This window comes from Mastigoproctus giganteus, chromosome 1 (genome assembly GCF_048544385.1).
Source record: "Mastigoproctus giganteus isolate SK-2022 chromosome 1, ASM4854438v1, whole genome shotgun sequence".
NCBI lineage: Eukaryota > Metazoa > Arthropoda > Arachnida > Uropygi > Thelyphonidae > Mastigoproctus > Mastigoproctus giganteus.
In genome coordinates, this window is record NC_143575.1 from 82,031,987 (window position 1) to 82,056,297 (window position 24,311).

General features: G+C 35.4%; 1 protein-coding gene across 2 annotated transcripts in view; it reads left to right on the forward strand.

The window, feature by feature from the left end:
- Positions 1–16,094, forward strand: part of LOC150090934 (ras-related protein Rab-18-B-like) — a 77,601-nt gene extending 61,507 nt beyond the window's left edge. Inside the window, exons 5-8 of one of the 2 annotated variants that reach the window (XM_090380733.1) lie at positions 2,327–2,445; positions 9,852–9,977; positions 15,451–15,604; positions 15,639–16,094. In XM_090380733.1, the coding sequence (XP_090236859.1) occupies positions 2,327–2,445; positions 9,852–9,977; positions 15,451–15,561 (356 nt within the window). In that variant the 3' untranslated portion in view covers positions 15,562–15,604; positions 15,639–16,094. The other variant, XM_090380725.1, reaches the window with a different exon arrangement.
- Positions 16,095–24,311: the final 8,217 nt, after the last annotated feature.

Below are 24,311 nucleotides of genomic sequence, written 5' to 3' on the forward strand. Positions count from 1 at the left end.
TACACTTGACTACTCAAATATGAGGGCGCCTCCGTAGCCAGGTGGGAAGGAGCAGCAGTGCGCAGCACACGCTTCTTGATTAGACCGGGGTTCGAGCCCGTCACCACCAAATACGGAGGATGCGGAAAGGTCAAGGAATGACCACCGCATATCCCGGAGCAATATGGCCTTAGTTGCTAATGCTCCTAAAAACCAACAAAATAAACAACTCAAATATGACAGCCTTATACTGCCCGAAGCTTGAGGAATACTGCAGTGTGCTATGGGGCACTTGTCCAGTAAGCTTGTAGATGGTGTAACTATCTGCAAGCTTACTGGACATAACTGCCCACCTGGTCAGTTATGTGATTTATTCCATATCATAATTACAGTAAATAATTTAATTAAATATTATGTACATTAATGAAATATGAGTGAGAAAAGAAAGAGTTGCTGTTTATATGAAAGCTAAATTGGATGCTCTGGAAAGACTCAATAAAGGTGAGTTTCCAAAAAAATTGCTGTTGAATTTAGTGTGGGTATGACAACTGTAAAAAGAGTGGAAAAAATAATGATAATAGTTTGTTTCACAAGATTTGTTAAGTTGTTGTGCAAACTTTAAAGAAACCAAAATTACAGATAGCAGACAATGCATTATAGTTATGGTTTATGCAAGAAAGACAACACGGAACTGCAATCAGCAGATCTATAAAAAAAAAAAGCATAAAACAAGTGGCCTTGACCTTACATCAAAAGACTGATGGTGCAGAAAGTTTTACAGCAAGTGATGGATGAATTGGACATTGGAAGAAATGTCATGGTATTTATTTATTGAATATTGGCCTGTTGCTCAAAAATTTATAGAATATTTAAGGTAATTTATTTACAGAGAAAAATTGATTAGGGGACAACTCTGCAATATACGAGAGGGATACAAAAAGATTTGTATTCACCCAGAAGTGGTTGTGTTAGAAGGTTGAAGCAAACAGTGTATTACACTTTTACAACATGGTCACCAGGCAAAATATGCTACTGCCACATCTCAATACACTTCTGCAGGCCAGTTTTGTAGAAGTCCTCTGACTGTCCTTCAAACCACGACTCAGCAGCAAAGTGTTTTCCACGAAGAAAGGACTTCAGGGTAGGAAAGAGGAAGAAATATGAGAGTGCAAAGTTGGGGGAATAAGCAGGATGTGACAATACTTCAGACCCACATTCATGGGCACACCTTTTGACAGCTTTCTCCATCTTCTTTCTTTTATAGCAGCACATAGCTTTATGAGGAGATTGGAATAATACTTCGTTGTCATAATACAGCCCTTTTGAAGGTAATCTGTTAGTATTACACCATGCTGATTCCCAAAAAACTGATAGCATCACCATGCTTCCAAAACAATGGAAGCATGGTGATTCTGCATGCTTCCATTGTTTTGACATTTGTTTAGTTTCATGATCATAGTGATGGACTCAAGTTTCATCCAGGGTGACCCTTCTGTTACAGCAGTTGCAGCTGGTGACTAGCTGTAATTTTCTTCTGTTACAGCAGTTACTGGGCACCCTGAGATTTCTTCATCATGCACTGAGTTTCTTCCATATTTGAATTGTTTATATCAATGTGCAACAACACTGTAACCTGGGCAATCTTCTCCATAAACAGCAACCATTTCTTTACTCTTTACTTTAATCTTTGACTACTTACTCTTTGACATTCCTGAGACCCAGGCAACTGCTGATCATGCATAAGAGGAGCGGGAAAGGCAGAGGATAGGCAGATTAACTTCCAAAGTCTTAGCATCTTTCCTTAAGGAAACATTCATAATGATTGCTTTTGTACTTCTGTTGTTTCTCAAATACAGAGAGCACCTGATGACAGCATATTGAGCACAGATTTAATGACTTTATCATTGAAAAATAAAAACTACACACAAAAAAAAAAAAAAAAAGAGAGAGAGAGAGCGCGAGCCAGTCAGGGGTTTATGACTACCTGTTCCCTTTTCCATTTTGATTCCAAAACATGGGTAATAAAAAAGTCTATTTTATGTAACATTATATATGTTGCTTACTCTTTGACACCATACATAAAATTACTAGTAGATATTATATTGACATTTTGGTATTGCATATATTGTTTTTTGACATGCATTATTTATCATGTTGATAATTGATTATTATTAATTAGTGTTATTATTATGATTATAGTATAATTGTTATTACTGATGAGTGCTGATATTTATTATTTTAATTAAAACAAATTTAAGAATTTAATTTGTATTTTAGATGTAGACTTGTAGTAAAATTTGATTGACATGATAGTAGGTATGCATAATTGAGCATATTTTCCATGCAGTATATGATGTCACTAATAGAGCTAGTTTTATGAAGTTGGATCAGTGGTTATATGAATTGGAAACTTATTCAACTCGAAGCAACATAGTGAAGATGTTGGTTGGGAATAAGATAGACAAAGTAAGTTTATTTGAAATTTTTGTAATACAGCTGCCTGCATGAATATACTTAAATGAAATTACTTTATTAGCATTTTTCACTTTTTTTTTTTTTATGATCATAGCTAATAGTCTGTAAAGGAAGTATTCCTTTACATCCATTTAAATTACATGTATGTAACAGAACTAGTGTGCAAACAAAACTAGGTTCAAATAAATAGCAATAAAATATATGTAGATCAAGATAGCATGGATATAATGTAGTCCATCAAAACATGCATCCCTCACACAAAATTGTATATATACAGATAACCCCCGTATAACATGGTAGTTTGGTTCCTACAAAATCTCGTGTAATGCGAAACAGTGTTATACAGGACTAAGAACCAGTACAAAAAAGGGGGTTATGTTCCAAAACCTAAAAGAAATACACTATTTTTTTTTTTTTTATAACTATTGGAAACTTAATTTTTATAGTAGTAATAACTGAATATTTTAACTTTTTATAATAGTAGTAACTTAAATAGTAATAACTGAACAAACATCTTACCTTACAAACTGTGATACAGTAAACCCCCGCTATTCGCTGTATCTGTATTTGCGTATTCGCAATCGCTGATTTAATATAAAATGAAACCTAAAAAAATGTGAAATTTAAAGCGCCGTGAATATTATCTGCCATAAAAAAACATGGGCATGGCTAAATTGCGAGCGTGGATGTTTTTCGCTAATCCTTGTTCAGTATGTGTTATGCGCTTGTAATGGAAGTTTTCGTCGTTTGCTTTTAATTTATATGCTTATAAATTGAATAAATTTATCAATTTATAAATTGATATGCTTACAAAAGTGATAAATCTACCGTTTTGCAGTGTAAAACAGACTTTTTCGAGTGTGTTAACGGACGAAAGTGACTTTATTGTGGACAAGTTCTTTCTAACCCGTACAAAAATGTGGCTACGAATAACAAGAGAAATGTGAAAATATCAAAGAAGGTGATGACATTAGCGAATAAAATCGAGTTATTAGACAAAATTTCTAATGGTGAAAGTTTCTCCTCAGTGGCAAAACATTATAAAATCAATGTGTCAACGGTACGATCAATCAAAAAATCGGAAGAAAAAATCCGCCGTAGTGTCCGTGAAAACGCGCTAATTGCTTCAAACATTTGCTCTGTTACTCGTGATGTTAAATTAGAAAAAATGGAAAACGCTTTAAATCTGTGGATAGAAGACCGAACTCAAAATAAAATTCCGTTAAGTTCACTCATCATTCGTGAAAAGGCAAAACTCCTTTATCAACACTTTAGCGAAACTGGTGATAGCACTGGCAGGATAATTTTTTTTGCTAGCAAAGGTGCTGGTTTGAAAGATTTGTTTGAAATTTCTAATAAATATTACATTTAATATTAAATTGTTTCTTATTTTTATTTCAATGCCATATGCTTGCATTTCACTATGTACTGTCTATGTACATAGTCATATTATGAAGGTACATATAATACATACATAGACAAAATTTTAGACTAGTTTTTCTTATATATTTCATACTTTGAAACGGAACCCTTTTATTACTATGGGAGCCATAACTCAGTATTCGTGTTTTCGGTATTCGGGACATTTCTCAGGAACGTAACCCCTGCAAATAGTGGGGGTTTACTGTACTTATATGTCAGATAATGTACATTCATTTACTTTTATTACTCTTTATCACTGCTAAGCACAATCTCTTCTGCAGCATCAAGATTTTGTGCTCTGCTCTCTTTAAAAGTCACAAACTGCGCACTTCGATGTCACAATTTTTTATGGGCTCAAACAAGCACAAGTTCAATAGCACAAAACCTAACCCAGAGTTCTCCCAACAAAATACAGTGTACCCCCCCGCTTGGATATAAAGCACAAATTTCACTTTATTACATTACCAATTAACAAAGTTAAATGATATGTGAAAATTGGAAGATGTTTTCCAGTTAGCAAAATAAAAATTAATTTTCACCTATGTACATAGCTTAATTAATACGTACTGTAATATGTACATACTAACTAATTTATATTTCTGTTCACTGACTTAAATTTTACAACCAGAAAAAAAAAAAAACAACCAGTAAAAACGATATGCAATTAATGACGAAGAACACGGCATGCACAAATTGCAACAAACACGATACACACAAGTGAGTTTCTGAAAAATTTTTTTTTTTTTTTTTATGGTTGAATATTTCATGGAAGAAGAAATACATTTCACCATAAAAATGTGAAAACCCACAGAATTCCAGCTATCGGCATTATAACAAATGCAAGAAGATTGAGTTTACTACCCATTTATAATTGATTACACTAACAGAAAAGACCAATAAACTGGAAAGTGCAAGTTGTTTTTATTGTGCAAGTGTACAACTATATCACCTTTTGTGCCCTTAAAAGTTGATATTCGCTCTACAACGTCATCAACTTTTGCCCCTGGCAGACATACCCTGGTCCTGTTCCACCTATCTTTTTTACAAAGCATGTTCCCCGTTTCCCTGACAATAGAGTCACCAACTACTACTAGTTCCTTCGGGAACAGCGCATTCTGCCTTGGGGGTTGTCTCTGTGTCACGCGATGCCCAAGTGCAAGCTCTGGCGTTGATGTGGGCAGCTGAGAGCATGATGGGCCCCTCAAATTAGTTTCTTCGAGGGCATCCACCCTGTCCTTCAAGCTCTCATATAGGCCCACAAGAATGCCGAGTTGTTGCCTGATATCGATACACTCCTTGCATCGCGCGCACACACAAAGACATCCCCCTTGGCAGTATCATGTCCCGTACCCGATTGCTCTGCAAACATCAAGCAAACAGTGCATTTTATAAGGCTGTGAAAATAAATCTTTATTTTAGGACAGAAATGATGGAAAAACCACTCTTGAAACAATGCCCCGAGTAAAACATTTCGTGTTTGACTTCAAAAGCACAGAAAGCTAAAGTCTCAATCTCTTGGTTTCTTGTAATGGTAAATTAGTAGTAGAGGCATGTGATGCAAGAAAGCAAGTGTATGAGCTTGTGTACCATCAGTCAAAAAAATAAATAAAACAATTTCATACATCCATTCCCTCTAAAAGTTTGTCCAGTTCCTCCTTGAATTTATTTAAGCTGTCAACTTCCACAACAGATGGAAGTTTCTTCCAGCAATCAACTACCCACCGGCTAAAGGCAAATTTCTGCACATCTATTCTACAACTGTCTTTCCCCAATTTGAATTTATGCCCTCTCAGGTTTGTAATCTGTGCAAACGGAAGAATCCCATCAGAATTCAGCATGCTCAACCCGTTCAAGGCCTTATACATCTCAGTCAGATCACTTTGCAGGTGCCTAGGTTTCAGCTGCTGCTGCAATTTGCAGCACTTTTCTTTCTTGGCAAGAGGACCCCTTTGTTCCCTTTGTCAATCTTGTTGCCCTTCTCAGTACACATTCAAGCAACTCTACATCCTTTCTAAAATGAGGCCTCCAGACCTGTATGCAGTACTCAAAGCGTGGCCTGACCATTGCCGTATACAAAAGGGAATCGCCTCCTTTTCCCTACTAGCAAAATTCCTGTATATCATTGACAATATCCATGACCTGCTCTGGCCGCCTGTCTGCATTGCTCAGAAAACTTCATATCTGACTGCACAATTACTCCAAGGTCTTTTTTCATTTTCTACTACCCTAAGTGTAATACCACGCAGTTGGTACGTTTCTTTCAAGTGTTGGTTTCAACTTGAAATCCTAAGCAGCATTGTCTACCAGAAGTGAGTTGATGACCTAGCAAGTCTTCTTCACCTCCTTCAAGTTTCATTGGGCATTTTCTTCCAGAACAGCCCCATTTCATCAACATTGAACATTCATTTGGGAACATATCTAAGATCTTCAATAACTTGTGTAAATTCACTGACTTAACATTCTTTTTTTTTTTTTTTTTTTTTTTTGGCTGATGCTGCATAAGCTAATACACTTGCTTTCTTGCCTCACATGCCACCACTACTACTACCACCAGATCAATTAATATTAATAAAGACCCAAAAAGTAAAATTGTTAATACAACTGTATCATCTCTTATAATAGTCTTCCTACCCTTAGAACACAATGATCCCTCTGCTTGGTCTCTCAACCTTGGCTGCTCAGGGATGCAACTTATTCTAGTGTTCAACACCATGCTGACCAAATGTAAACTTCCTTAGGTTGTCCATTAGTTTTCCCCAATAGTTAGTATTTGTATCCAGGTTTTCATGACCCATTTCAATGTAGCATTTCAGCCATGTGAATCCATGGTGGATTCACCATGGATTCACATGGCTTGAAAAATAATGTTCTTAAAAGTGCTGAGCTAGTGCCACTTCATTAATTTGCAGTGCATCATTTTTAATTTTGAAATTTTTTGTGGACAAGTTTCCAGTACTTCTCAATCTAATTGAAGATAAAGAAGTAGATAAAGCAATAGATTTTTGTCTGTTTCAATGTGTGAGCTTAACAGAAGCTATTATGAAAGAAGAAAGAACTGATGTACAGTTCCTGGTTGAGGAACTGACAAGTGCAGCAGGAAACTTGAAATATAACAAATTATCTTAAAATCATGTTCGCATTTTGACAATATGTCATAACAGTCTGATTGAAGGAATACTCAGTCAGGTGAAATAAATAAATAAAAATTTAGTTTAAATCTTCTCTAGCTGATGAAACTTCAGAAGTACTCTTGACATTGTAGTGATTACAATATTACTAGTTGAGGTTCCTTTCTTTATGTATCCAAAAGCGAAATTTAGCAGTCTCTCTTTCTCTCCATGGGTTCTATGCCATCACCTAACACTTATATGCACAGATGTAAAGTACAAAACAATAAACGTATAAAAATAACCAAATAACCAGGCAAGACTGCACCAATAATTCAGACACAGCATGGGTTTGTTAAGGGAAAGGCTTGTCTGACAAATTTGATTGGATATTATGATGTGGTTACAAAGGAACTGGATGCAAAAAATAATTTTGATATATACTTGGATTTCAGGAAAGCTTTTGACACTGTTGTGCATGGAAGACTACTGTACAAATTGAAGAAAGAATGGTATTAAGGGTAAGATGCTACAGTAGATAAAAGGATGGTTGAGTGGGAGAAGACAGAGGGTGGTAATCAATGGGTGCTGCTCTTCGTGGACTAATGTTATCAGTGGAGTCCCACAGGGTTCGGTGTTGGGTCTACTGTTGTTTTGTATATTTATCAATGATATTGATGAAGGCATATCAGGCTTAATGTCGAAGTTTGCAGATGATACAAAGGTTGACAGGGTTGTTAATGACAGTAATGGCAGTGTGCTACGGCAACAGGATCTAGAAAATTTAGGCAGGTGGGCTGAGAAGTGGCAAATGAAGTTTAACATTGACAAATGCAGGATACTGCATATTGGGTAGAAGTAATCCCAGAGAAATATACCAACTGTGTGGTACTACACTTAAGGTGGTAGAAAATGAAAAAGACCTGGGAGTAATTGTGCAGTCAGATATGAAGTTTTCTGAGCAGTGCAGACAGGCTGCCAGGGCAGGTCATGGGGTTTTGTCAATGATATACAGGAATTTGGCTAGCAGGAAAAAGGAGGTGATTGTCCCTCTGTATAAGGCAATGGTCAGACCACGCCTTGAGTACTGTGTACCGGTCTGGAGGCCTCATTTTAGGAAGGATGTAGATTTTCTTGAGCATGTACAGAGAAGGGCAACAAGATTGGTGAGGGGAATGAAGGGATCCTCTTACCAAGAGAGGCTTAAGTTCTGCAAATTGCAGCGGCTGGAGACTAGGCACCTGCAGGGTGATCTGATTGAGGTGTATAAGGCCTTGAATGGGTTGAGCACACTGAATTCTGATGGGATTCTTCCACTTGTTCAGATTACAAACCTAAGGGGGCATAAATTCAAATTGAGGAAAGACAGATGTAGAATAGATGTGTGGAAATTTGCCTTTAGCCAGCGGGTGGTTAATTGCTGGAACAAACTTCCATCTGTTGTTGTGGAAGTTGCTAGGTTAAATAAATTTAAGGAGGAACTGGACAAACATTTAGAGGGAATTGTTTTGTAAATTTTTTTTTTTTTTTTTGGTTTATGCTGCTCATACACTTGCTTCCTTGCATCACATGCCACTACTACTACAGTTAAAAGTAGAAGAGTTTATTGTAAATATTAATAGATAAAATTACATTGAATATAATTGTAGATAAGTTAACTCTTTCTTTTCTCCATAGCCCTGGATAATAAATCAACTTAAACAAGCTTGAAAACAATTTATCATTTATCCACTAAAATTATCCTTGTACAACTGTTTATTTTACAAAACAGTCTAAATGTTAAGGATGCAGTTTGCATCTTCTGTGTTTCATCTCTTAGTTGAAAAAAAAAAAAAAATAATAAATAAATAGTTAATTTCTATCTAGATCTGAATGAAAATAACTATTTCATTAATTAGACAACACTGAATGGAATAGTTAATTCATTTAACTATGAATTAACAAAAATCAAACCACGTTACTGATTTTTTAACATGTAATTTTTTTTGTATGAAATTGTATTGTTTTTTTTTTTTTTTTGTATTATGTGGCTTTGGCCAAGGCGCCTCCGTAGCCAGGTGGGAAGGAGCAACAGTGCGTAGCACACGCTTCTTGATTAGACCGGGGTTCGAGCCCGTCACCACCAAATACGGATGATGCGGAAAGGTCAGGGAATGACCACCGCACATCCCGGAGCAATATGGCCTTAGTTGCTAATGCTCCTAAAAACCAAACAACAACAACAGCTTTGGCCAATAAAGGTTATTCCCTTCTGTAGACATTTATAAATAACTCAAAACACTTCAATTGCTATCAAAATTAAATTATAACAATATATTTTCACAGCATACTGAAATTTAATATGAGCACAGAGTTTGAAGTTTTGAATATCACACATCTGATTTTTTTTCTATTTTTTTTAATAATTCTGTCTTTATAAAATTATATCTTTTACTTGTTATGAAAATTATTTTCAGCTGTTGTCAGCAGAGCACAGCATACCCACTATTCTATAGTTCTGGTTGATGTCTTATTGTATCACAGTTCAAAGCAAAGCTAACCAGTCTGCCATTGCACTGTGAGTTATTATCACGAGTTAGATTTAGCAAAAGCTTTAACAGAAATTTGTTTTGCAAATTATCAGATAGGGAGACAAAAGGAGTAATAGTCCCCCCCCCCTCCCCTTATGGTCAAATTATGGGAATTTTTTTACTCTACATGATGATTATAGCTTAATGATTCCCCAGAACACTGCTTTAATCCATTTCTACACCCCCCACATCCTGGGACCACTCCTGTGCTTCAACCATGAACAGTATAAAAAAAAAAAAGTCTCATAATTTTCAATAAGCATCTCATTTTTAATTTTATTTATACTGTAATTTTCAGGATGGACGAGAGGTTAATAGGGAAGAGGGAATGAAATATGCACGTAAACATTCCATGCTGTTTATTGAGGCTAGTGCCAAAACAAAAGATGGCGTTCAGTGTGCTTTTGAAGAGCTAGTTGAAAAGGTAAGAGATACTTAAGCAATGTGAAAAATAATCATATGCAAGTTTGTCGATTGGTAGTGATATAATATAAACCTGTGGCCCTCATTTCTGGGTACACTGGTGTATGTGGCAGTAGTAGTAATAGTATGGAACATAAAATGTAGGTTAATTCTTATCTTAATTATTGGTTTAATGTGATTTTATTATACTTTAGTATTATAAATACTGTTCTGTATTATAAAGTTCCTTGTATACTGTGCAGAAAGAGCATCATGAAATAGACTTGTCTGTTAACCTGTGTTAAATCTGTTAAAAGCCAGTCAGTGTTTTAGCTGACTTTTTAGATTGTGGTTGTTGCAGGACATGAAGGACATGAATTCACTTGTCTTGTCTTGTGTCGGGGGGGGGGGGGGGTTAAAAGATTAAGCCAAGCATTTTGTTAATGGTGAAAATAGTTGAAGAATCTAGGATAGACATCAAGCATTACTTAACCGCAATTGGCATTCTGGGAACATGAAGGCATGTCCCTTCTAATGTGATCTCTAGAAACTATAGTGAAGAATTGGATTGGAGGAGAATGATTTATAGTATTAATTTCTACTTTTTTCTATAATTGCAAATTTCTAATTGATTCTTTCATGTACTATTATTTTCTTATATTCTTATTCAGCATTCCATACTCAGAAAACTTTAGGTGAGAAATTCTTTATAACTACTTTTGGTATTAGTAGTGAGAAAATGATACAAGAAAGCAAGTTTACACAGCATCAGCAAAAAAAAAAAAAAAAAAAAACGTTGCCCATCCCCTCTAATAATTTGTCTAACCTTTCCATAATTTATTCAAACTACCCACTTCCACAACATCAAATGGAACTTCCGTAGCAGAGTGGTCAGAAGCAGGAATGCAGTAGCACACGCTCTTTGAGTAGACCGGGGTTCATGCCCCTGACTGCTAAATATGGTCGATCTGCCAATCCGCACTGAACCAGCGTGCAGATTATGGTCCAATTCCCTCAGCATAAATTGTTGAGGAGGCTTCCATCCTGCAGTGGATTGATAATGGCTGCAGTTTACTTTTTACTTTTACTAACCTTTATAAATCCAAATTGAGAAAGGACTGTTGCAGAATAGATGTGCAGAAGTTTTCCAGCAGGTGGTTGATTTCTTGAATGAACTTCCAATCTGTTGTTGTGGAAGTTGAAAGCTTAAATAAATTCAGTAAGAACTAGACAAACTATTGGAGGGAATGGATAGGTAAAATTAGTTTTTTTTTTTTTTTTTTTTTTTTTTTTGGCTAATGCTGTGTAAGCTTGTTTTGTTTTCTTGCATCATCATAGGCCACTACTAAAGCTGATCTCTATCTGAAAGAATATTTGTGCATGTCTCCCTGTGAATCATCCCCTTTTCAATTTAAATTTACGTTCCCTATAAGTGAATGTCATCTAAAAAAGAATAAGGATCCATTAACATTTACCTTACCCAATCCAGTTAAGCCTTAAACAGTTTTGTTCAGTCAGGTCTCCTCACAGGAGCCTAGTTTACAGATAATGCAGTAAGAGTATCCTTTTGTTCCCTTGATTAATCTTGTTACTCTTCTCTGCATGCATTCAGTCATATCTGTATCCTTCCTAAAATAAGTCTTCCACACCTGTATGCAGTACTCAGAATGCAGCTTAACCATTACCTTATATCACCTCCTCTTCTTTGCTCGAAAAATTCCTGTATATCATTGAGAGAACCACATGAGCTGTGTTCTTAGCAGCCTGTCTTCACTGCTCAGAGAACTTCTTGTCAGACTTCAGTTACCTCAGGTCTTTTTCATTTTCAACTACCTTGAGTGTGGTACCACCCAATTGGCATGTTATTCTGAAATTACTGCTACTCATGTGCAGTATTTTGTATATATTAATGTTAAAATTTAATTTCCACTTCTCAGCTTACTGCCTAATTTCTCTAGGTCTTAGCACGGTGGTATACCCTGATTTTTGTCACTGACCACCCTGCCAATTTTTGTATGTCATTAATAAATATTGAAAACAATAAGGGGCCCAGCACTGAACCTTGGGTGTCTCTGCTAAATTACATTATCATAAGAAGAGCAGTGTCCATTTATAACCACCCTTTATCTTCTGCCATTCAACTATCTTTTTATCCACAGCAGTAACTTGCTACTAATGCCACACTGCTCAAATTTGTACAGCAGTTTTTCATGTGGAATGGTATCAAAGTACTTTACTGATATCTAAGTATGTAATGTCAAAATTACTTTTTACATCTAGCTCCTTTGTTACTCTGTCATAGTGGATAATCAGATTGTCCACTTAACAAATCCATGCTATGATTGCCTGGCTAACTGCATTCCTGTTACAGTGATCCTGCATTATTTCTTTAACCGCTGATTCTGTTATTTTCTCTGTACAGAAGTCAAGCTTTTGTCTGTGATTACTCACTCCACCCTTTGATCCCTTTTGTGAATAAAAAAATAAAACAGAATAGTGAACTATTCCAATTTGCACAAGGTAACCATCTAAATTTGCTCTGAATTTAGTCAGACTCACTGCTTCTGCCATGTTAAGAGGCAATTTATTCCAGTGTGTGACATTATGCTGGTAAGTGAACTTTGTAGGAGCCAATCTTTTGTTATTCCTGGATATTTCATATTTGTCTCCCTAGTTCTCGTCTCACCTACAAGGTGTGGCTGTTAAATAACGAGACTGTTGCAATAAAATAAATATAATTAAATATTTCGTACCTTACAAGTTATCCCCTTCATATCTTACTGCACAATCACCCCCAAATCTTTTTTTATTCTCCACTCCCTTGAGTTTGGTACTTCATGTGGGTACCTTTTATCTGGAATTGCTGTTACCCTTATGAAGTACCTTGCATTTGTGAATGTTAAGCTTCAGTTGCTACTTCTCAGCCCACCTGCATTTGTGTAACTTTTCTAGATCTTGTTACAGTAGCAACCCTGATTACTCTCATTAACCACTCTGTCAATCTTTGTATCATCTGCAAACTTAGACATTAAGACTTAGCCTTCATCAGTACCATTAATAAATGTAGAAAACAACAGTGGGCCAAGTACTGAACCTTGGAGGACTCCATTAATAATATCACCCAATTATGCTACTGTTGCAAGATGATCTGCATAGTTCCAAAGAGGACAAGTCAGTTTAGGATAATCCAAGGTCTGGTTGGCCATTGGAAGCAATAATTTCTGAAACGGTTTCCATAGTTGAAGAAAAAATTTTCGAGAACAGAAGAATTAAAGTGTTGGAACTTGAAAAAGTACTTAGCATTTCCCATGGAAGCAATTTAACAATAATACATGAGCATTTGGTAATGGTCAAAGTTTGTGCACCCAGAAACATTACCATTGTTTACATTACCCATAACATTACCCAGAAACATTACCTGGGCTACCCAGAAACATTACCATTCATGACAAACATCAGAAAGTAGTCATGAAAAGAGAATTTAAAATTAATTCTTGCTAATCCTATTGATTTTTACTGTTTGGTCACTGATGATGAAACTTAATTACATTATTATGATCCTGAATCCACATTATAAAGCATACAGTAGTAGCATTAGGGATCATCAACCCCCAAAAAAATTTGACCCAATCATCAGCAGATAAAGCATTGGCCTTGGTTTTCTGGGGTACAAAAGTTGTTAATTGATTACTTTGAACCTAAAACCACGATAATGGGAATATGATGCCAGCCTTATGCCATAGTTAAAAGCTACAATTATTACAAGGGTCATCAAGCTTTGCTTCTCCATGACCATGCACAAAGCCGAGATTGAATAGGCCACCATTCAGGATTGTGGATTTGAACAATTAAACCACTCCCTGTACAGTCCAACCTTGCCCCAAGTGATTGTTATTTGTTCAGAAACTTCAAATTTAATCTTTGTAGAACACATTTTACAAATACATAGATGAAGAGCTAAAAGCAGCTGTGGGAGCCTGATGCCTAACCCAAAGAATTTTTTTGAAGGCTTCAACTCTTTGCAGATTAAATACAATAAGTATATTTAACTTTGTAGTCCCCCCCCCCCAATGTATTGGGGGGGGAAATATTTTGTAAGGCTTTTATACTCTGCTCTCAGAGCTTTTTTGACCACCACTCATAGCATCTTACTTAACTCTTGAATCGTATATCTTGCTGAATTTCTTATTATACCCAACACATTCAGTGGGTTCCTTCAGACAGAAAGACATTAAATCCTGGACAATATTGATGCTAAGAGGTTTCCAGATCCTAATGGAATTTTTCTACTAGTTCTTAAAACCTGTACTTAGAGTTAACTTGTTTTTCATTCCCTTGTTCCCCCCCCCCCCCCCTCTGCATGGAAATTTTCCCATATTCATCCAGTTCCAAAAAAGGTAGCAAATTTTTCCCTTCTTATTTGCACTTACCTCAGCTGTTTCCAGACTAGTGGAGAAATCCGTTAACCTCCAATTCTTACTATGTCAAAGGCTTCCATCTGATTAAGAATTGCCTTGGATATGGTATCGATTCTGTCATTATTGATACATTGATGATGCCATTTTTCATTGCCTTGCCAATTTCTTGATCAGCATAGCAGTTTTAGTTGAAAATAGATTATTTTATATTAAAAAAAAATTGAGTTAAGGTATACAATTTATTAATTATGTTAATGTACAAGGTAGTGCATTTGCATCATTTCTGTACATAGCCAACTACATAAGTAGTTATAAATTGGCATCATTAAGTATATCTCATATTGTGAATACCTTCACGAGTTTCCATGATATTGCACTACCTCGAATAAATAATGCTTCACCATAGGAGAAGACTATTGTTACTTATTCTCAGTGGATGCCATCACCCATACGACACTGTTTTGGAGCTTATTGGCTCCTCATCAGTGGGTGGGCAGGTACCCTGGTGTTGCATGACAACCCAGTTGCGAAGTATAAATCCACAATATGAGAAATGCCTGATGGTGTGGAGTAATTTAGATTACAGTATAGTTTAGGGCTAAAGCCTCTGGTTACGTAAATAGTTTAACTAATGTACAAGTTAGTGCATTTGCATCATTTCTGTACATAGCCAACTACATAAGTAGTTATAAACTGGCATCATTAAGTATATGGATGATGGTATCCACTGAGAATAAGTAACAATAGTCTTCTCTTATGATGAAGCGTTACTTATTCGAGGTAGTGCAATATCATGGCAACTCGTTGTGAAAGTATTCACAATATGAGATATACTTAATGATGCCAATTTATAACTACTTATATAGTTGGCTATGTACAGAAATGATGCAAATGCACTAATTTTACATTAGTTAAACTATTTACGTAGCCTGAGGCTTTAGTCCTAAACTATACTGTAATTAGTTATGTCATTAGTTCGGTAACTGGAATCTCATAAATTCAAATACATAAGCCATCTGCCACTCAATTCCAAATGAAAAAAATTAATTGCAATAGTGAGATTTGTTTTCCTTTCAGATTTTACAGACACCAGGACTCTGGGAAACTGACCATCCAAGAGGAATAACCCTGAAAGAAACTACTGCAGACATGAATGGATGGTGTTCAGGTTACAAATGTGTACTTTAAAATAGGCATTCAGATAGACTTCATACTTCAATCTATATGCTAAAGAGAGAGAGAGAGAGAGAGAGAGAGAGAGAGAGAGAGAGAGAGAGACATTGTCAGCAGACTCAGCTCACCATCTGAATGAAAAGATTTTCCTTCTTGAAATAAGTTGTTATTAGGGGGATGTACACATAAATCAGCATATATAATGATTGAATTCTACAAAGAATTGTTCACATTCTCGAGACCTGGTTGATCCAAGATAAAGATGCTCCAGCTTCCATCTATTTAATGAACAATATTTCATTGTGGTTTTTCAGTTTACCATGTAAGGATATTCAATTTCTAGTTTAAGTTCCTGTTCCATAAACATGAATCCATTTTGTAATGTGAATAGCTGTGTAAATGTTCTGCATGTCATCAGTTCTTTATATATACGTTTTTATTAGCAAGTTATAAAAGTTTAATTTTCAACTTGTAATATTTAATAACTTTATATTAAAATTATTTATTTTTCATAATAATTGTTAAAATAATACCATCTTGTTCGTGGCCTACAGGTATATCAGATGTCAAGAAATTGCGAAAATTGCACAAGTGGACACTGTAAATATTATGTTGAATTTTGAAATAAATATTAAAAATTCTTTATCACAAATTTTGATTCTAGTTGAAATTTTAATAATAAAGCATTTTAATGACTTTATAAATCTTGATGCCGATGTGCACACTCAAAGAAAGTATTTTGTACTGTGAATTGTGTATTAAACTTGTAAATTTTAAATTGTTTGTAACTGGCTATATTTGCACAATGAAATAAAAATTAACACTTTTAAATGGGTAGCATTCCCCATATAGGAAAAAAAATCAGTAGTAGCCATGTATTAATACATCCTATTGCAATACAAGTTACCCTTTCACTGTTTTATTATAATTATCTTTGAGTTCCAAATATACAAATATGTCATTCACGTTTTCAATAACCACGAAGCAGTCGAATTTAAAGAAATAAATGGCATTTTCTATTATTATTTTTAAATTGCATGTAGGATAGCAAAATTATATTTTTCATGCAACTTTAATATTATTTAATTGTTAAACATTTTTATTTACTGATCGTGTCATTTATTTAGTGTCTGTATATATTAAATTCAAATTTTAAGCTAATTTATGTACAGAGTAAGTTTTTGCTACAGTTTCAGCAATAATCTTGAGTTGTAATTAATTTAGTTTAGTTAAATTAATACACAGGGCAACTGAAAATTAAGTTCATAGCTATTTACACGTATAAATGTATATTTCGAAAATAGTAATACAGCAACTGCTGAAGAAAAGTTTTGTTGTTGGTTTAATCAGAGCTCAAATCAAATGTCTCTACAGATAGCAAACTGATAAATGAAAACTAATCGAAAATAATAGCAATGAAACAGTATCAATGTAAGCAAAATATTTAATATACGCTATCTATGAAAGTCATGGGACATTTGTGGTTATGAACAAAACATTTATTCAAAGAAATTTATAGTGTTGGCCATAATGACTATTCAGATGTGTTGCTGAAAACATTCTGATAGAAAGCTGCTGACATTTCACTCCACTTCTTGAAATTTGTGAGTTTCATTAACATGGAGGGCCATCTTGGCCTTGCTAATTCTGTGTTCCAGTTCTGAAGATGTTCAGATGAATTGAGGTCAGAGCTCTGTACTGGCTGTTGCAATGTTCTGATGTTATTTTCTTCACACCACACATTCCCATTTCTTTTGTTGTGACATGGAGCATTGCTGTGCTGGATGATCTAATGGTCACAGTCTACAGTACACATAATTTTGTAGAATGCAGTGTAGCAGGCAACATTTGTGGCACCCTCTACACTGAGCAGTAGCATTAGTACATTTCACGAGATACATCCATAAACTGTGATGCTGCCACCTGCCAACCTCACAGTTAGGACAACACACTCAGGTCATAAATAAACATTCTCCAAGCATCCTCATAACCAAACACATTCATCAGTCTGGAAGAGCGTGTAGTGTGACTCATTGTTCCAGCAAACCGATTTTCATTGATACACAGTCTGGGTTCGGTGTGCTTGCAACATGCCAATCAACAGTGTGCCTTTGTTTTTCTAATCGAAAGTCTGTGAGCTGAAGCTGTGCTATGAAAATTCATGATATGCAGTTCTCCATACCATGGAAACAATTACAGCTGTGCTTGTAATTGATTCTGCAGCACAGATAATGAAAGTTAATCAAATTTCTCAAGGTATGCTAGTCTCTGTTAGTTGGTATTTTATGTATGATTGGTCGTTTCTTGGGCTCATGGTATCTCTGGACTTCAATTTCTTCAGCAAAATTGCTTCATGTTGATTTAGAGAGAGAGAGAGAGAGAGAGAGAGAGAGAGAGAGAGAGAGAGAGAGAGAGAGAGAGAGAGAGAGAGAGATAATCTTTATTACCCTTCACGGCCATAAAGCCAGGGGCTTACAGTTTCCCAAACTTCCGGGAAAATTGAACAATTATTTACAAAAAGGTAATTTTACAAAGAAAACATATTATAATACAAAAAAAAGGAGAGAACTCCTTACGAGAGTTAAATCTGATTGAGCTGGCTTAACATCGAGATAAGAGCACCAGCTCAATCAGACAGGAACAGATGCAAGGTATACATCAGTCATTGCTGATTAGTCCTACTCGTCATAATTTTTTCCCGGTAAGTCCGGTCAGCAGCGAATTTGTTCAGGTCGGCGTCCAGTGCCTAGGTTGAGCATCTGCTGAGGAAGGAACTTGTCCGAGAGATGGAGTCGTGCTGAATGCGAGTGGAGCTCGGGATTGGCCCTAAGGGCAGCAGGGGGGATCCTCCAGCCACAGGTATCCCAGAATGAAGGTATTGCCATTATGCCTGTTATCATCTTGACTGTTGCTAGGAGGCGTTGGTCGTCGACTAAGGTGGGAAGCCGTGGAATTCCAAGAGAGTTGGCAAGCTGTGTGGTCCGAATCAGAGCTGGAAGGTTGTGCTTCCTGTTGGCCCACTTTAGGAGCCAGAATTCTGTGGCAAAGAGTGGTTTCTTTATTGACGGTGCCGCTGACGCCAAAATTTCAGCAGCATAGAGTAAAGGTGGAAAGATAACTGTTCTTATGTACCTCACGGTTATCTTTTTATCTGTGATATGAAGGAGATGTTGTTTTGCTATCCACCGGAGTCTTGAAGCACGTGTGAGGAGCATATCCATTTAGGAATGTTTAAGCCTCAAGCATACACAGACATTTGCCCTACATGACATCCAACTATCATTCCTCCTCTGGAACTGTTAGCTCTTACTGTGTGTTTGTCGATCAGCATAAGTTCGAAGTAAATTCTGGGCTAACTGTTAGTCACCTTTGCAGGCCAAAATACTTTCATATTTTGTAATCTACTGCAATCGCAGTAGATGCTGGAGTGTCCCATTTAATTTGGTAAGATAATGTCAAACTATGCAGATTCCCCCCCCCCCCCCCCCCAATATCATGAACAGTGTTAATGAGATATATGCAGAAGAGAAGCAGGTTTAAAGCCATACAACCAGTAGCAGATTTATACACTGTGACCAAAAGTATTTGTAGAGAGGTGTGTATCAATTCAGACATATCAATGCAACCCTTGTTTAGTTCTGCTTGGGAAGCCAGTGTGGTTCATAGATTGGAACTAGCACTTTCAACATGAGACAGAGGTTCAGTGCTGTGTAAGTAGGGCTGTGAATTTATTTTTTATGACCTGTGATTTTTATGTGAATTTTTTTGCTGCATGCAAAAAATTCATGGCTTCTGCAAATTATAATATTTTCTTCATGTTCTTTGACTTCAGCTGTTTTCTAAATTTCCATGAAATTTCATATCCCCCCCCCAAATTGTGACCTCACAAATTGTTTTAAATTTTACATGTTTTTAAACAAGTGTATCACAGAATGTCCCAGAGTAAGTGTACTCCAGCATAGTACCATGTAAGAGTAAAATTATTACTTTTAATATATTTTATTAAATGCATTATGGTAGACTTGTCTGTGATATTTTGAGATCCCAGTTAGTTATAGAATTTCTGAGGAGATTAGTCATAAGCTGAAAATAAAGTTGCACTTTAACATTCAGTGGTTCATTTATATACAAAATTTCATATTTTTCTTTAGTAACTGGTTGTTTCTAAGTGTAATCAACTTGTATAGATGGATGAAATTCTGAATAGTATTTGATAAAGCTGCAATCACAGTTGCATTTTTTTGTAACCGGGATTGCATCTTTATATATATATATATATATATATATATATATATATATATTTTTTTTTTTTTTTTTTTTTTGTTAATTGTTGGCACATCAGCTCCTGTGGCCATAATGCACGTCCCAAAGTTTTTGCATTTACTCTGATCCAAGCCCGAGGTGGGATTTAAACCCACGACCTTTGGGTTGCCAGGCAGGCACTTTACCCACCCGGCTAGCCTGGTTGGCAACATCTCTATCATGTAGTAATGTAGAAATCCTTGTCTGGAAAATTTTTTTCACAATATTTTAACAAGTCAAAAACGATCTCATCATCCATTTTTTGAAGCATATTGACTTTTTGATCCTAATTAGCTCATGCTTAGATAATTACGTGAATGACATAGATAATATCATGGTCAACAATGTATCTACATTTGGAAGATGATAATAGCTTGAAAGCCAAATATTGGTGTTTACCACTCTCAGCTTAATTTTTTTTTTTTTTTAGTTTTATTCCAAAAAGCATAATTTACCAGCCTATCACAAGTAGTAGTGCTCCACTGTTTTTTTTTTTTTTTTTTTGGTAGTTGTTGGCACATCGGCTTCTGTGGCCATAGTGCACCTCCCAAGGTTTTTGCAGTACTTTGATCCAAGCCCAAGGCGGGATTCGAACCCGCGACCTTTGGGTTGCCAGGCAGGCACTTTACCCACCTGGCTAGCCCGGTCGGCTCCACTGTTTGTGACCTCCAACAAACAATGTCAATGACAAGTGACTTTATTTTTTTTAAAATAGTAACGTTCTGTACAGTAAACAAAAAAAGGTGTATAAAGGAGAATTTATCATGTATAACATGCTGTATCAATATTCAGTCATCTTTGCACTATTTGATATGTAAAGTATGAACTGAACCTAAATAAAGCAAATCAATTTGCATGTTTTGTTTTTTTTCTCTCTCTTTCTCTTCTGATGCAGTTACACTTATCCAACTACTACTGTTTTGCAAGAATTTTATCATTTAGGAACCTAAAAGGTGCATTAATTTTGTAATTTTGCCTCATGAAATTCTTGCAAACTTCACCTTTTTTTCCTGCAAAAAGTTCACAACCCAAAAATTTGAACCTAAAATGCACTGTGGCTCTAAAACAATAGCAGAAGGTGGTACTACGGTTGTGATGAAACTTACTGCACAATGTTTTGGTCTGATGGATGTACTTAGGAATGGAGAATGTCCAAAGAGAACTTCCTGTTAGTGTGTATTATCTGAACCATGAAGTTTGGTGGATGTGGTATGAAGCTGGTTCAGACTAGAACCATTGGTGTTAGCACCTAGAACCATGAATTCCATGGCCTACTTTGACATTTTTAAAACAACCGTGCACTAGCCACTGTGGCAGTCCTACAGAAAATAGCTACATTAATATTAAATTTTTTTTAAAAAAAGTTTCTTGGTCAACAGAGTAAGTATGCATGAACATAGGGTAAAATTGATTACATATAAAATGATTATTGTGGCCCTGCCCAGGAGTTCTAGATCAAAATCAATTGCAAGATTTGGAATCGTATGAATTTTAAACACGAGAACACAAATTTTGTCTGTATAAAGGATAATAGTAAATCCTTTATAAAGGATAATAGTATGAGTACATGAACTGATTCAGATAATGTCAATCTTACAGTAATCCATCATTTTTGATAAATAGGAGAAATAAAATTTGATTTTCTCTTATATGAAAGTTTTATTAGTATAAAATCAGGTGTGCAACAACATTCTATATCATACAGCTGAGATCATAAAAGGCTGGTTTGTGGATAGTGACATCAAAAAGTTGGGCTTGCAAGTTCAGAGCTCAGACCTCAACCCGATTAAACACATGTGGAGTAAATTAGAGAGCCAGATTATACTGCAGCCAAAACAGCCTTCTTCCGAACCAGCCTCAGAAGTTCTATAGCAGTAGTAATGTAGGCAAGTTCCAGCCAACACTTAAAATTTGTAGAAAATATGTCCAGGAGGTTGAGGCAGTAACACAAGCCAGTGGTGTCCATACTAGCTTAGTTTTTTAATTGAAAAACCTATTTGCAACTACTTGTTCTGTCCAAATATTTTTGGTCATACTGTGTAATTGTTTTGTGACCCAAACATGATAGATAATTTAACTCAAAGTACTGTGTTACAGTGCTGTGGGTTATAATATTAAATTAGTTAGGTTAGAGGTTGAGAAAATGTTTGGTGACGTATGTGAATTTCTGTAGATTGTAATTTTTAGGAAATGCAAATGACAATTGTCCTAAAGAACAGAAGTAGAACTGAGGATAAATTTGAAAGAGAAGTCTGGAGTTCAACAGTAAATGAATGTTGACTGGTTGAAGCACAATTAGCTTTGTTTGGAAGAAGTGAAATTACATGCTAATTCAGAACAGTAGGACCCATGGAATAACAACATAAACTGAATGTCTATGTGACAGGAGTGAGGTAAGTGATGAGTTGGTAACCTGACTGCCCTAATTTGCATAGTCTAGGAGTTTTAAGACAGATTTTGGGGACACTACATGATTGATTTGTAATCTATACAGAATCGGTATAGATTACAGTAGAGTATGGAAGAAAAATAAATAACCCTGAGGGAACCTAATTTTTCTCACTGCAGAAGAGTTTGGCATAGGCATATCATTACTTGTGATATGAGAAATTTTCCATGCAGCAGGAAAAATAGCAGCATAATATGAATTTAAAAAGTATTTTCCTTTTATAAAATTTTTATCCATAAATAACCACTCTTATACCACATGAGTTTTCTAAAAGTTGGTTTATTTAGCCTTATTGACTAAATGTACTATACAATTAGGTAACATTTTGGGAACCTTGCTGGAACCCATCATCAGACCATAGTTGGCTGTACTAAAGAACAGAAAAAACAAATTGTTACAATTGATTAGTCAATAAGGCTAAACAAGTATAAAATGGTTATTTAGAGAGAAAATTAACTTAATTTATTTTGTTTTTTCTGTCCTTCAGTACAGTCAAGTATGGTCTGATGATGGGTTCTCAAAATGTTACCTAATTGTATAATATGTTTAGTCAATAAGACTAAATAAACTAACTTTTTAAAACAACCATGTGGTATAAGAGTGGTTATTTAGAGAGAAAAATTTAATGGAAAATTGCCACATAACGTCATATCCTAATTATATTTTCCTTTTATAAATTTTCCATTTATCTTACATTATTTTTTGTAATATAAATGATTTTTGCCAAATTTTAATTTAATTTCTACTGATTTTTTGCCAAGGTTACATTCCCATTGCCCCAAATGAGCTGTTTTATAATTTTAGTAAGTTGTATTTTACCCTGTTTTAATTTGATTTAATAGTGAATTTTATAATATAGTATGTATTTATAGAAGTAGAGGATAAGGCTCAGATGGATGTGTGTTCAGGTAGCTCAGTGTACATGAATTGTAATAAATAAAATTAAAAACAATAATAATATAAATGTGCATCCGCATGGATTATGATTTTTGAAGCTTCTCGGTATAAACATTAAAAAAATGGTAAAAACTTTGAATTTGATGCAGATATTTAGTGTAAGTATTGGAGGTTACCAAGCAAGTGTTTTTACCAATTTTAATAAAATTTGTATTTTTAAAGATATTAGAAATTGTCATTTTTATTATTACAATAGCTATGTATTGAAATATGTTATATTCACATTGGTAACATGATAGAAGGAAGCAAAGCTTATAGAATATAAGGAAAAAAAAAAAAAATTATCCACTTCATTTCCCCAAACCCTTTAAAAATTTATTCAAACTACCCACTTCCACAACACTATGTGGAAGTTCACTCCAGCAGGCAGTTAGTCTTTTTGGCTTTTGGCTGAATGCAAATTTTTACACATTCTGCAGCCATCCTATTTCATCTGAAATTTATGTTCCCTTGCACCTTCTAGAAAGCCTAAAAACATCAGCATTTAGTTTACTTCTATTTAAAGCCTCATGCACCTTAATAGGTCACTGTGCATATGTCTAGTTTTCAGAGACTACAATTTACAAAATTTTTTTACTACAATCTTTTGTGGTAAAAAATAATTTTATGCCCCCAACTAATCTTTCTTTTTTCATAGATAAGGAACAAGATACAGGCTAACAGATCTCTATCCTTCCTAACCTAAAACAGTTTCCATACCTGTATCTAGATTAATGTGGCCTAACCGCTGCCTTATGGAACGGGATAAATCTCTGTTCCTGCAAAAAAAAAAAAAATTCCTGTATATGAGGGGTGATCAATAATATTTACCCTCACCTAGAAATATTGAATTAGGAAGTTTATCATGTATATACACTGTTCATTCAAAACATTATGACCACCCCTGTGTTTTAGTAGTCAGCTGTTCCTCCTCGCCTTACAGCAGAGAGGCACATGTGTCATTGTAAGAGCCATGCAGGCTCGTGGCATGTGGTTCAAATGAAGTACTTGATCAATAGGGACAAGGGATGTGATCTAATGGATTAAAAAAGGGACAATTGTTCAGGTGACAGTATTA